General features: G+C 35.6%; 1 protein-coding gene across 1 annotated transcript; it reads right to left on the minus strand.

Annotated features, from left to right (window-relative positions):
- Positions 1 to 3,501: 3,501 nt before the first annotated feature.
- Positions 3,502 to 15,534, minus strand: dpt (dermatopontin). Its single transcript, XM_073852411.1, has 4 exons — positions 15,090 to 15,534; positions 4,260 to 4,385; positions 4,057 to 4,164; positions 3,502 to 3,880 (listed from the first exon to the last, which is right to left on the minus strand). The coding sequence occupies exons 1-4, from the start codon at positions 15,377 to 15,379 to the stop codon at positions 3,814 to 3,816; spliced, it is 591 nt and encodes a 196-aa protein (XP_073708512.1). The 5' UTR covers positions 15,380 to 15,534; the 3' UTR covers positions 3,502 to 3,813.
- Positions 15,535 to 15,756: the final 222 nt, after the last annotated feature.

The following is a 15,756-nucleotide window of genomic DNA, read 5'->3' on the forward strand; positions in this document are numbered from 1 at the left end:
TTCAAACCTCTTTGATTATGGGGAAAACGGAGACTACATGCTTCTGTGAACCTTCAATGCAGCAGAACTTTTTCTGAACTGTTCCACAGATCTGTGGCTTGATGCAATCCTCTGCAGAGTCTCTGAGCTCTACAGGCAGTTTTTTCGACCTCAGGGCTTGGTATTTGCTCTGATATGCATTTACAGCTGTTAGACCTTTTTATTAAGATGTTTGTCTTTCCAAAATCACACCTATTCAATTGAATTTGCCACAGGTTCCCTCCACTCAAAGTGTAGTAACATCTACAAGCAATATGAATGCTCCTGAGCTAAATTTCAACTGTCCCAGATAAGGGTGCAATGGAATAATTTCAGTTTTTTATTTTTAATACATTTGCAAAGAAGTTAAAAACCTGTTATTTGCTTTGCCATTATGGTGTGTGGAGTGTAGACTGATATGGGAAAAGAAGTTATTTAAAACAGTTGAACAAGGCAGTAACATAAAATGTGAAAAAAATGAAGGGGTATGAATACTTTCGCAAGGCTCTGTATGTTTGTTTTTTCTTTGATGATGATATTCTGAAGTTTATGGCATAATGAAAAGAGGGTCAGAAAGTTCCTATCTTTGTTTTTGTTTTCCTAAAAATTTCTTTCAGAACCTGCATTTCAATTTACAGTACACAAAGGCGAATACACTAAATGTTAGCCTAACTTCTTCTCAAACATGCTATTGGCTAAATCTGTTTGTCTTAAGTAAACCCTCTCAGTTGACATTTTTCAAGAGCTTTCATCGGATTTAGCATCTGTCTATTTTCTCCTGCTCTTAAATGTAGCGTCTCATCGTATTTATCCCATAATTGCAGCTTTGCGCAGGTTCCAAAACCCATCACGACGCTAACAAAGTTTTATTCTCGTTCCCGCAAACAACCATAATTACAACATTGCCATTCAAACAGAATTTGGCTATTGATAATGCATGTAAGCCTGCATAATTAAAACTCACAAAAACAGAAGGTGGAAGAAACCGGCAGAGCAGCTGAATGAACGTGTGGCCTGACCTGCTGAACCCTCCGCAGTGGTCAGTTCCAGCAGGAGTGCGCAGTAAGTCAAGGACAGTGTGTCGGCTGTCCCCAGAGACTTGGGTACAGCCATGTCATTTTGTGATGCTTGGCTCCATGCCTCAAGTCGGCAGCTGCCATAAATAAACAGTGTTGAGAGCCACTGGCTTACACCCAACCACGTCTACACTAGAGGGGAGCAGAAAGACTACTAGACAGAATCTGGCTCTGCACTGGAGGCAGTGACCCTCTCCTTAACCTCATTCATTTAAGTGCATAACCAAAATGGCTGAAAAATGCTCACTAAGAGCAAAAGGAAGAAGGAAAAGAAAACATAAACATAAGGAAATCCAAAAATGCTATCAATTCTATATTTCATAAAAAGGCTTCTGGCTTCTAACAAAACATAGACATGTGAAAACCACAGTACACCATGTTTACAAATATACTGCAATTCAAAATGTTTGAAAAGACAATGTAGACAATAAAGAGGAATATAAAGAAAGACAATAAAAAGGAACGTGTTTTCTCTATTTAAACTGTCTTGGATGCTATTTAAATCCCTAACACCCTCATCCAACCTATAATTGTCTCACTCATTGAGAAAGACACGCCCAGACCAGACAAACACATATGACTGCTTCCCGCAACACTTTTCAGAAGAGAGGGATCTTCAAACAGGGAAACCTAAGAGAAAAATAATCTTTGTGCGTTTGAATTGTGTGCAATCTGTGATGTAATACAAAGGCCACGTACTATGACAAAACGGCTGGAAATTTCTACTGTTTCCTTACAGGCTTAATGCAAAAACAGTGTTACCTTAGAATGATCTCAGAGTAAAAAAAAAGGTGCTAAAGTCTGAATTTGTGGTGGCTGTGCTTTAAAATTAAAAGTTGAAGACAGCTGAAGACATTCATTAGAAAGTAATCAAATGTAACATTACTTAAATAAGGCAATTGAAATAGTTATTACATTTTGAATAGGGTAACTTGTAAATCTGTAACCTACATTTCCAAAGTAGCCTTCCCAACACTGATTACTTATACAGTTGAAGTCAAAAGTTTTCATACACCTTGCAGAATCTGCAAAATGTTCATAATTTTACCAAAATAAGAGGGTTCATACAAAATGCATGTTATTTTTTTATTTAGTACTGACCTGAATACGATATTTCACATGATTACATATAGTCAACAAGAAAAAAATACTAGTTGAATTTATAAAAATGACTAGTTTACATACACTTGATTGTTTTTTGTTTGTTTGTTTGTTTGTTTGTTTGTTTTTGTTTTTTTGTTTAGTGATAGTTGTTCATGAGTCTCTTGTTTGTCCTGAACAGTTAAACTGTCCACTGTACTTTAGAAAAGTCCTTCAGGTCCCATAAATTCTTTGGTTTTTCTGCATTTTTGTGTATTTGAACCCTTTCCAACAATGACTGTATTATTTGAGATCCATCTTTTCACACTGACAACTGAGGGACTCATATGCAACTATTACAGAAGTTTCAAATGCTCACTGATGCTTCAGAAGGAAAAAACAATGCATGATGAGCCAGGGGGTTAAAACTGTTTGAATTTGAAGATCAGGGTAAATGTAACTTATTTTGTCTTCTGGGGAGCATGTAATAAATGAAATAAACTATGATATTTAGGCAAAATAAGAAAAATGTACACACCCTCATTCAGGACAAACAAGAAACTCATGAGCAACTATCACTAAACAAAAACAAACAAACAAAAAGGTGTGGATCATTCAGGTAACAACACAGTATTAAGAATCAAGTGCATGTAAACTTTTGAACAAGGTCATTTTTATAAATTCAACTAGTATTTTCTCTTGTGGACTATATGTAAACATCTTTTATGTGAAATATCTTATTCAGGTCAGTACTAAATAAAAAATAACATGCATTTTGTATGATCCCTCTTGGTAAAATAGTTAAAATTTTATTCTTTTTTTATTAAAAATACTTTAAAATGTATATTGTTTGTATATATTCAGCATACTTTAAATGTAACATATACAGTATAATATTATTCTGTAGAAACTGCACTGTTGATGATGTCAGTATTTATAAACACCCAAAAATACATCTGTGCATATTTACACATATACACAGAGATCAGATGTAATCTGACCACATCCGCTCAATAAAGTCTGAGAAATAAGTCACTTGTTCAAGCAAAGCAGAAAACAGATGGAGAATGGATGAAGAGGTAAACAGCCGTTGTGTGTTGCACAATGCAGAAAAACAAGCAGACTGTGGGAGAAAACTCTGTTATATTAGTTCTGCCCATTTTTCTCAAAGAATTCAGCATGTTTTGTTACTCCATCTGAGTATTTGAGACTTGGATTTTTAAAAAAATACACAAAAGGAATATTTTGGACTTTTCAACAACCATATTCAAATTTGAATTGGTCAGCAAAAGTACTGATGTATAAGTGTTGAGTGATACTCAAAGTGTTCAAACATTATGCTGTTTATTACATGGTTGTATGACATAAATGCATGTGGAGCATATTCATAATACACAAAAATATAAAAAAATGGTTTTGTCCCTTTTTGTGTCCTTTATATTTTAAAAATGATTACAAAAAACTTGTAAAACAGAACTTACTGCAAAATATGACAACATGGCAATCCATGCAGGCTTATACAGAGCAAACCAAACATTTGTAAGCTGTAAAGTTAATCAAAAAATGGGAGTTTTCAGTGAGTGCTATTATTATGTGGTGACGTACAGGTGCTCTTTTAGCATTGAAGTGTGAATGCAGTCTAGAAGTTTTCAAACTGACAATCAAAGTCTGTCATTCTGCACAAGGTGTACTTCCACTGCCGATCCCTGCAAAGCATTAAAAAAAGCAGACTGTTATCTCCCACCAAAGAAGCCATTAACAGCAACTGAAGCAATTACATTAATGTATCTGTCTGTAATAAAACATGTTATTTTTTACATTAATGCATTAGAGGCAAAACCTCTAAAACCTCTGTAAAGGAAGTGGAAGTGTTTGTACAGACCTCAGTACACCACTGAAAGTAGTTTGAGCCCCCCTTATGAAGTAGCCGTAACTGGGGACTACCATCTCTCCCTCTTCTTTGAAGTACTCTGGAACATCATTCGTCTTCCTGTGCATAAATCATGAAAATGCAATTAAAGGAAATATTCCAAATAATGTGACAAAACACCCTGTTGCACAGTTTTAATCTAGTTAAATACTCACCAGCAGGAATACGGGCACCTACGGGCATATCGGCAGCAGTAGAACTGCCATTCTCGATCCAGAACCGATTCAAAGTACTTACTTTGCACACCAGCAACCAGCCCATTGTTAGTGCAAACTGAGTCCCTGTAAACAGTACAAATATAGCTTTTATAATAGGTTGAACAATAAACATCTGTTATTTGTTTGTTAAATGAATATGAATCTTTCAAAACAAAGCCTTGGAATATTGTATTGGGAGGGTCTCACATGTGGCATGTGGTCATGTGAGGTGTGCTTGCCTTTAGCTATTGACCTTGTATTGTGTGCATCTTCCTGTTTATACCAAAGGGCTGACTAAAACAGCAGGAGGAACGTATGCCTGACACACTTGCATTAACACAGTACTAGTTCTGTCCTTTTTGTCTGACGCTATTAGTTTCATTAAGCATTGTAGGGCAATTTTGGATTTTTCACAAATTGTTACTGAATATCAGTGTCATTTGACCACAGGTAGTGCAGATATATTGAAAAAAACAGCACAATTTTAAGTAAGGTATTACTGAAAAAAGCTGTGAATTTTTATCTTGTAATTCTTGCGATTGTGAGAAAAAAGTGAGAATTGTGATATAAACTTGCATTTGCGAATTGTGAGATATAAACACACAATTCTGAGAAATAAAGTAAGAATTGCGTGGTATAAACGTGTCAGAATTGCGAGATTTAAACTTGCAAATGTGACCTTTTTTCAGAATTGCGTGATATAAACTCACAATTGCGAGTTATAAAGTCAGAATTGCAGGACATAAACTCGCAATTTGAAAAAAAAAAAATCACAATTCTGAGAAATAAAGTTTTAAATCAGAATTGTGAGAAATAGACTTGCAATTCTGAGAACATATCAGTATTTTTTCCCATTAAAATTGGACTTTATAACTCACATTTGTATACTTGAATTTGTATCTCACAATTCTGAGAAAAATTCTTAGATTTGCATGAATAAAGTCTCAAATGTGAGATACAAACTCGCATTTGTTAGAAAAAAGTCAGGATTGTTTTTAGAGTTCAGAGTTTTTTAATCTATCACTATTCTAAATTTCTTTCTTGCAATTGTGAGTTTATTACGCAATTCTGAGAAAAAGTTTTTATCTTGCAATTCTGACTTTAGAGCTAGCAGTTGCGAGTTTATATCTCACAATTCTAAGAAAAAAGTCGGAATTGTGAGTTTTTATCATGCAATTCTGACTTTGTAACTCACAATTGCAAGTTAATGTCTCACAATTCTGAGAAAAAAAGTCAGAATTCTGTGAAAAAAGTCTCAAATGTGAGATACAAAATCACATTTGTTAGAAAAAAGTTATTCTAACACTTTAGAATAGGTAACACTTATTCACTATTAACTACGACTTATTAGCATGCATATTACTAGAATATTAGCCATTTATTAGTACTAATTAAGCACATATTAATGCCTTATTCTACATGACCTTATTCTACATTCCTAATCCTACCCAATACCTAAACCTAGCAACTACCTTACTAACTATTAATAAGCAGCAAATTAGGAATTTATTAAGGGAAAAGTCGTAGTTAATAGTGAATAAGTGTTACCTATTCTAAAGTGTTACCAAAATTGTTTTTAGAGTTCAGAGTTTTTAACTCACAATTCTAACTGCAAAAGTTAGAATTGCAAATACAGAACTGTATCATGCAATTCTGAGGAAAAAAACAGTAAGAGATAAAAATTTGCAATAACTCAGTGGCCGAATCGGGCTTCCATGAATCAGTTGAGTGAATTATTCAATGACTCATTCATATAGACAATTATAGGCTGGTTAATTTCCAGAAAGCATCAGAATTGTTAAACAAAAAGATTGTCAAGTGAATGAATGATTTAATGTGAAACAGAAGATTCAATTACTTGCTCAAAAAGTTCAATTATTTCATTCCTGAATAAATCAGCTTTGTTGAATGAATTGGTTGAGTGAATGTTTCAATTACTCATGCATTTGGACAAATCTCTTGTTTTGTACCTTAATGAAGCAGTATGGTGAAATGAATTGATTACGTAACATTGTTCAATGACTCACTCTTAATGACAGTCACTTGCTACCCACTGTTGGCAAAACCATGTAATCTGAAGGAATCCATAGAGTGATACAGTGAACAACCCAGTACTTTGGGGTCCTGTATTAAGACTTATTAGGACTGCAACTAACTGTCATAATCCCCCACATGCAATTAAACTTCCGCCAGTATGATAAACTTACCATAAATAGCTAAATATTCATGTTCGTTAAAGCAGGAAGGGGTTTCCCCTTTCATAACTAGTGCACAAAAAAAAGTTTTAACATCATTGCAATAATTTTAAATTGCTTTATCCAGTCAACAATTATAAGACAGAGAAGTTGTTTTTCATACAGGATTTTTTTTTTTTTTTTTTAAGCCAGCAAATGTCACCTCTGGTGGCTGTCTGAAACTGGCAGTAGTTTTTAAGGTTTTCTGTAAACACAGGTTTATTTAGGGTTTCTGCTTGTTTGTGGCCCATACAAACTGTTGTCATCACAACAGGGAAACAATCGTGAGTTCTGCACTGCTCCCCAGCCACCAGCAGTGCCAGACTTTTGTCATAGCAACACTAAGGCTATGGGCAACTATTCCACCAATAGGAAGTAGGCCAGGGCCTTCTCCCAGTGGAATGTCATCTATGCCGTAGTGCAAAATCAGAGAGACTGTTCTTATAATGTGAAGACAGAAAGAAGATCCTCTGAAAAGACAACCATTTATTTAGGTGGGGGCGTATATTCAAATTACGAGTTCATGATTCTCCAATAAAATGAATGTCTAAATGCAAAGGGCACATACTTTCAATATGGCAGACATGTATATTTTTATAAAATATTATCTAAATATATTTGGTAAGCAGCACAGTTCAAGGACACTTGTGAATGCGCATGAAAGACTGACACGGAAGTGAAGAAATTGTTGAATAAAGACGTTACTTTTAAGGTTGAACCACTGATGTCACATTGACTATTTTAACAATGTCCTTACTACCTTTCTGAGCCTTGAACGTGGTAGTGTTGCTTTATTTTGTCTCAAGATGCAAACCAGTACATGTTTTTTCTAAGCACATTTATAAAAATTACTTAAGTGTCCTAATTGAACTATGGCCTAATCCTGGCTTAGTCTAAACCCTGTCTGTGAAACCGGGCCATAAACTTGTAAATCTGACTTTTTTCAGAATTGCGTGATATAAACTCGCAATTCTGAGAAAAAAAAGTCACAATTCAGGGAAATAAAGTTATTAAGTCAGAATTGTAAGATAGAGACTCGCAATTCTGAGAACATATCAGTATTTTTCCCCTCAAAATTGGACTTTATAACACAATATTGCAAGATTGTATATCACAATTCTAACAAAAAAGACAGAATTGCGTGAATAAAGTCAGAATTGCGAGATACAAACTCCTACTTGTGAAAAAAGTCAGAATTGTTTTTAAATTACAGAGGTTTTTTTATTCTAATTCTGAATTAATTTCTCGCAATTGTGAGTTCATTACGCAATTCTGAGAAAAGAAGTCTGAATTGTGAGTTTTATTTTGCAATTCTCACTTTGTAACTCGCAATTGCAAGTTTATATCTGAAAAAAGTCAGAATTGTGTGAAAAAAGTCTTCATTTCTGTGTAGAATATTACCCTGGAAATCCAGAGGTCTCGCGAGAGCACACTTTGAATTGTCTCTGCAAGACACTCTGGCATCGAGCAATGATCCACATTACTGCATTACGTAAGCAGTTCTGGGAACCAATCAAATCGGTGTATCTGATGTAGGCGGGCCAGAGGCGAGCTAAACTGATGACGACAGCACTCCGACGTCCGGAATCATTTAGTAAACAGATGAACACCAGTTGTTAGAAACGGCTTTGGCCGCTACAATAAACAAGTTAGACTTGGCTTTTCATATAAAAGAGGAACAGAAAACTGCGCTCAAATCGTTCCTTTGTAAGAAGGACTTTTTTGCTGTTTTGCCGACTGGATTTGACAAGAGTTTAATCTATCAGTTAGCTCCGCTGGTAGCTAAGCGTATGGGGCTTAGTGAAAACTTGGTGATTGGTCGTGGCGTTATCCAATTGCGTGCAGTCAGAGTTTCAAATGCATGCTTGGTGCCGCCCCTCGAGTTAGGCACTTTTCATTGCTCGATGCCAGACCCTTAATCTTAATAGATTAGGGTCTGGATTTTTCCAGGCTAGTAGAATATCCCTTTATTAGTAATACTGGTCCCCAAACTAAAGTGTGACCGAAATATGTGAAAAACTATATTGAGAAATATAAAAAGCTACAGCTTTCCAAAAAAAAAAGTACATAAGTACATGTTATTGTAATATTTTAAATCAGTCCACAAATTGTCAAAACTGATCCAAAGAGCATAAGACTGCATAATATGATTTCTTAATTGTAAGTTTGCAGCAGGCAGTATTCCCTCACAAAGCTCTAGCAGACAGGGGTTGAGGTCACTGGCACTGGCTCTAAGCAAATCTCACAAAGTGGGCAGTAGATCAGGGAAAACTATACAGAGTCAAATTAACCCACTGGAAAATCTCCCCCAGTGCTGTTGGAGTGGGTGGAGAAAACTTGACGGAACACTGAATGGCCCTTGGCGCTGTTACTTATGCCCTCAGAGACTGATCGCAGCAACCAGACTTTTCCTGTTCTAACAAGCTGAAGAACTGGTAAAATAAGGTCACTTTTGTCATGAGAATCACACAGACTGTAAGTCATCTTAAGGGTATTGCATAAAGATATGTCTTTGTGCAAAATAAAAAATGTGGTGAAAAAATTGTGGTGTTAGAAAAAGGAGGAAGGAAACAAGGCAATCATCTCACATAAAGACATTACATTCATTGTAGAGGGAAAAAATTGTGAGAGGGCTATGAATTTTCATGTCGGACTATTCTGGGCAAACATTCACGTTCCTGTGGACAACCGGAGTCTAGATGCAGGAAAGACTATTTTATTGTTGAACACGAAAGTCAGTTTTAGATGAATAGCTCTTTTCATAAGGTTTGTTGTTCCAAAGCAGCTTTACAAAAAATAGTGCCTTAGTATTCCTGAGTGATCATGCCAAAGGTGAGCGTTACAAAGAAAGCAGCCAGTATAATGTTTAAACCAGTGCACAGTATGCTTTTGCTTATTGTAATTTACCTTCAGTTTGAACATTATGTTTATAACTGAAGGTAAACGAAAAAATATCACAGAGTGTCCTGGCATTGTAGGCCTGTAAGTATAGAATGAGCTTGTTATTCCAGGAAAAGTGTAATGCTCAATGTGTTCAAAACAACAAAGCTTATACTGTGCAACGCAGTTCAAGCATGTCTCATAAGCCTTTAATTGGTCAGATTTCACTCATTTCGTTGTAACTGATTGTCAGAACTGAATGGGAGACTGTGATGTAATTGTTCTGTTTTCAATATCCTCAATTTTATTTTAGGATAAACGTGACAGAGCTGTGAAGCCCATGTTTATACAACAAAAATATCGAAATTGCTGTTGATCATCACAATAAATTTTAATAATGGTTGCGTTCTGTGGACTAAATATTTTAGTAGTCTCATTTATGTTAATTTAACCTTAAGAAGTTAAATGATAAGTCAACCCTCAATTTCCACCGTAATGCTTTTGTGTCAGTTTAATCACATATAATAAGAGCATTATAGAGGCTACTAAACATACACAGTTTTTAAATGTACTCATTTAATTATATTATAAAAAACAATTGTATTTATCAAGGATGCTTTAAATTGATCAAAGTTGATGATAAAGACATTTATAATGTTACAAAGATTTATATTTCATCTGAACTTTTTCATCAAAGAAACCTAAACAAATTCTACCCAGCTTCTACTTATTATCAACATAGTAACAAATGTTTTTGAGCGGCAAATCAGAATATTAGAATGATTTCTGAATGATTGTGTGACTAGAGTCATGATGCTAAAAATTCAGCTTTGCAATGAATTACATTTTAAAATACATTCAAATAGAAAACAATTATTTTAAATAGTAAAAATATATCAGATTTTTACTGTTTTCACTGTGCTTCAGATCAAATAAATGCAGACTTGGTGAGCAGAATAGACTTCTATAAAAAACATTAATCTTACTGTTCAAAAACTTTTGACTGGTAGTGTATTTACTTTTCATTGAATTTAAATGCTTTTTAATTTACTTTATTTACATGCAGATGACAGTTTAGAATGTTGTTGTTGTTGTTGTTGTTTATACCAGTAAACCAAATTGACCTTTGCACCTTTTGGAAGTCTTTCAAAAACTCCCTTTTTAAGTTTGTTTGTTGTTTGTTTGTCAGCTTCCTCTACATTTTATAAAACTCTTACCAGAACTGCAGATGCAGTTTGAAGATGATGAGTGCATGATTTAGCTTTGGAAATGTGGAGATCAGAAAATTCTCAACACCTCCTTAAACAGCAATAAAGAGCCTGTTCAAAATATTGATAATAAGCTAAGTAGGTCATTCTTCTCCACTTTTTCTGAAGTGCAGGACAGGCATTTTTATATGTTTTGAAAATGTCCAGTGTACAGAAGTTTTGAACAGAAATATTTTCATAGATAGGTAAGACTGGTCATCCTATAGCACTCACATCATTACAATGTATACTAGCTTTTAAAGTCTGTGTAAAGGCAATTTAGAGAATTGTTTCTAAACACATTATAAATGTTATAAATGTATTGTTGAAAACATGTTACAAAGACTGTGAACTATGAAGCACTTAATTGTGGAGTTAGACCATTAATAACTTTACCCCCTCAATCACTATTACTGATAGCTACTACAGCCTACAGTTTGCTAGCTAGCTATGCCTTCCTCATGTAGGTGCATATTACCTGGTTGCGAAAATTAACAAAACAGCTCGAACATCCATTCAGGTTGTATTGCTGCTGAAAATGGTCAACTATTGTCATGGTTTGGGCTGTACTAATCGGTCAAACAGGCAACAACATCTGGAGTATTATAGAGTCTAGACTACTAAAAGTTATAACAAATCAAGCAGAAGAGTGCAAAAAACTGTCTGAGGAACAAAAGCGTATGAGGTTTGCCAAATTGAACCACGATTTCCAGGGCAAGAATCTTGAAAACATTCATGTTTGTTCTTATCATTTCTGCTCAAGATGAAATATTAGGCTAATATAGGGTGACCATACGTCCTCTTTTTGGACTTAAAAAAATGTGTCCGGGCTGGATACCTAAATTGCCCAAAATGTCTGCCCAGCTAAGGACCAGCATAAACCAGCATCAAAACCAACCTAACCAGTTTTTTCAGCAGGGCGGCATTCCGCTTTTGCTTTCTAATTGTGTGCATTTTTGTTTTAAAGCCTTGCGTGTGACTGTTTTCTTAATCCCCCTTCCGCAAACATTTTAATATTGAATATAATTTTCATGCATCGCAAAGTCGCTATCAATATGCTTAGTATTTAAATCGTTTTGGATGCAGCTTGTGTTGGATGTAGGGTTGCCAAATCCGCATTTTTTCCAAGGAATTGGGCTTTTTTTCTTGTCATATTCTCCCGTGGGTTACAAGTTTGAAATATTACAGAAATTCCATTTGACTGAAATGCTTGTTTTGAAACATTTTGCATTCTGCCTGTGATAAAACTGTGGTAGATATTAGTTTTGTAAAGGATGGCTACTGTGGTAGGAAGCTTTTTAGCTGTGTTCAATCTGCATAATGGTGACTGTAAAATATGTAGTTTTGGTAGTTTTGGTATGGAAAATACATATTTTAATACCAAAACTAGAACACCCCCCCCCACCCCATTCCTCTTTAAAAAAAAAAAAAAAAAATATATATATATATATATATATATATATATATATATATATGGTCACCCTAGCTAATATCTTAATTAATACTGCTTGTACATATCTTTACCACCTATTAACTTTAGTTCGTCAAAATATCTTGCTCTTTCCTGTTTACTAAGTCTATCTCTATAGAATTTAGCAGGTTCCACATGCTTTTTTTGTGGTTTAGACAGCATAAATTAGCAGAACAATGTATACAGTAATACAGTACATTAAACATGCAATCCATGCTGTTGTTTACAATCCGAATATCACCAGTATGGCCACATATCCGGGTAACGGATCAAAATGTGGCGTAATTGGTTGGAGGTCTCAGGTCCAGTAGGGATTGTCCATGGGCGAAGTAAAAAATCAGCGCTCTCTCCACCCTCAATACCATGACTAAGAGGAGACCATTGAGCAAGGCACCGAACCTCCAACTGCCCTGCTGAAAAAAACAGCCAATACCAGCCTAGGCTGGTTGGCTGGTCTTAGCTGGTTTAAGCTGGAAGCGGCTGGTTTTAGCTGGTCTACCAGGCTGGTCAGGCTGGTTTTAGCATTTGGATGGATTAAATGCAGAGTCCTTGCCTTTTCTTCCTTCCTTTACATAGACTTTAATGCAACTTGAGAAGCTGTTAAAATGTTAGATAACAGATAAAAACATTAATTTCTGTTTGGTTAAAAGTTATTTTGCAGTCTCTCTCTGGAAAGACTGTCTGGCATCCTTAAACTGTGATGACTCATTATTGTTGGATTGACTAAGTGGACAAATTTTTTCATGTTGACTTGTTTTGCCTTCTTTCTGTCATTAGAGAGTATCAGTAGGTGTTAAGCAGTTAAGCATGGTTTTCTTATGTTGCATGCAGAAATACATAAATAATTTAAAGGTACTGTATGTAAGAAATTTATGTCAGTTAATCATAAAATGGCCCTGACATGTCACTAGACATTAAGAAATCATGTTCATTTCAAATACTTACATCACTGACAACAGTGATCCGGCCAGGATATTGTCATTTAAAAGTGAGAGTTGCAGCCCACAACTGATGTTATTGTTGTCATTTTGTGTTTTGTCTGAGGCTCCACCCTCCAGCTATCTACCAATCACGAAGTCAGTAGAGTTTTGTGATCCGGGTTGCCAGCTCTGTTCCAGCTGCAGCTACGAATGTGTCGGATAAAACATGTATAACTTTACGAAACCTAAAAGACCTCATTATGAATCCGAAATAAGACGTGACAAAGTTCGAAATAAAACAAGGATTTGTATAGGATATGAAAGATGGAGACGGCTGAAAACGGAGAAGAATTTGAAGACAGACGCCAACGTTGCTGATTGTCTCCTGGACAGGTAAGATTCATCTATGTTTGGCTAACTTTGCTTCCGTACACAGTGGATTTTCCATGGTCGCCCGTGCTAAATGCGTTCATAAAAAGCTTTATATCGCACCACTCAATCTGTGTTCCGACTGAAATGTGGTATTACAGTACATCCTTACGAAATATTTGGCTAATCGCCATTAGTAAATTTTTGCGATACATAATTACTTCGCAAAACATCTCTTGTGAAGCATAAACATATTTAACAGAAGAAAAAAAAATTACTGTGTAGGACTCGTCACTTGCCATCGGAAGCTCCTTGTAGAAGCCTACGTTCCTGCAGCTTAGCTGGCAACCTCGAGTCATGGGGGAGCGGGAGGGGATACACTGTTCCACAGTATTTTGAAAGTGATTGCAGTACCAGTTTTGGCCACAATCCTACATACGGTTCCTTTAATGAATAACTTTTATAATAACTATAGATAATCTCAGAAATGTGTTGGAAATTTGGAACTGCAGCTTAGCGTGAATCCAGGACCACATTACTTCAACAAAAAAGAAGAATTAATAACATGTCAAACCTAGATGGGACTAAGATGTTCTGCTGTAATTGGAACGAACATTGCAAAACCTTTTAACAAGTCCAACCGTCAATGTTCTTAATAGAATATCACAGAACTGAAATGTTTCGCAAATGTGGAATCAGACATGTCTGAGGTACATTTGTGGCTGCTTGTTAAAGTTTTATTTTAGCAGTAAACAAGGCTCTTAAACTTAAATGTTGCCATTATATCTCTTCTGTGGCTTGTGGCTTACTGAGAACAGCCGACCTGAGGCAAGGATTAAATGACACTTATGATCTGGATTGGCCTAAAACATCTGCTTGTGTTTCTCCAGTCCAATTTAAGAAACTTTCATTGTTTTTCTCTTGACAAACAAATTAACATGATGTTGTCAAAGCAAGCACTCAGCTCTGAAAGCTAGCCTTAGTTAGTGCTTTCAGTAAACATTCACATCTGAGTCTAATCATACATGCATGAGAGCTTTACTTAGTCTGAAACAAGCATACAAACATCAAACATTTTTAGCCATGGTTAGTAGAAAAATATTCAAAACACAAGGGATGCCTGTGTTACGTCAAATAAATATTTCCAAATATCTGTCCAAAAACCTGATATTGCATGGATGTGTGTTCAGTGGAGAAATAAAACTGTGGAAAGTTATAAAATTAATAATAAATAAATAAAAACGACATGTTTATTTCCATGTTCTCTATTCTCTATGTATCTGTACATATTAAACAGACTTTTTAATTGTATAGGGTGTCATTTCATGTTGTTTTTTTCATACAAAATATATTTTCCGCACATTTGTGGATTTTTTCTGTGTCGTATCAAAAATTATTTTTTGCAAACTGTCCAAAAATGTGAAATTTCTTATCTTTCATTTATTTATGTGCATTGATTAGACACCTCAAAACTGCAAAGTCCTAAAAAAGTAATTATAAAATGTGCATTCTTGCAATGTTTCAATCAAGGTTTCATTTCATGGTCATTTATATTAAAGTAAATGTCATGATATAAAACATACTCACAAATGTGTTTTGTATTATATGAGACATATAAAAAAGACATGAACCTGTGTTTAACAGCCCCTGCATACATACAGACATACCATTCCATCCCGGCTCTGTTGATATCGTCCCACCAGCATTCGTTGGGTTCTCCCCAGTCATAGGGAGTCCTCTGGCACTCATAGTTCCACAGGCGGTCAGAGCCTTCCTTCTCACTAAAGTAGCTCCTGACTGCCACTAAGACCTCACCGTGGGGACACTGAAAGTTGAAGCCCTGGCGCCAGGTATTCACCCACTCCTCACCGGTATCATACATGTAGCCGTACTGAGCGTTGACTGTGAAGAAAACCATCAGCAGGCACAGAGCCTGCAGAACATGTGCTGAGCTCATCCTGAAGTCAAACTCTGTGAAACTTCTCAATGCTTCCTCCGTCTTAAATGCTCTCTGGGATGTGCTGTCCAGATGTTCTGTGTCCGGATCCAGGGGTGATAATTTTCACCATGAGCAGATGGTTATGGTCAGAGATTGAACCTTTTTTTGTATTGTTAAGGAGGATGTTTCCAGCCTCCTCCCAGACTGTGCCGTAGACCCTGAGCTAGATTTTTTTTAAAGAGAAATCTCACTTTGAGGCCAAAGATTTATGTAAACAGAATGAGTTTATTTTCAATCTATCATTCACTGTGTTAAACATTGCAATGAAATGAAGTGCTTTCCCAGGAAATAACATTTGGGGTGAGAAAATGAGTTCATTTTAATAAAATGCACTA

This window comes from Garra rufa, chromosome 12 (assembly GCF_049309525.1).
Source record: "Garra rufa chromosome 12, GarRuf1.0, whole genome shotgun sequence".
NCBI classification, from domain to species: Eukaryota; Metazoa; Chordata; class Actinopteri; order Cypriniformes; family Cyprinidae; genus Garra; species Garra rufa.

Bases quoted from the DNA above. Each gene is read 5' to 3' on its own strand.
- dpt (XM_073852411.1), bottom strand. From the start codon at position 15,379: ATGAGCTCAGCACATGTTCTGCAGGCTCTGTGCCTGCTGATGGTTTTC. The intron at 4,165-4,259 runs GTGAGTATTTAA...ATTTATGCACAG, and splicing joins AGGTGCCCGTATTCCTGCTG to GAAGACGAATGATGTTCCAG. The intron at 3,881-4,056 runs GTCTGTACAAAC...AATGCTTTGCAG, and splicing joins ACTTTCAGTGGTGTACTGAG to GGATCGGCAGTGGAAGTACA.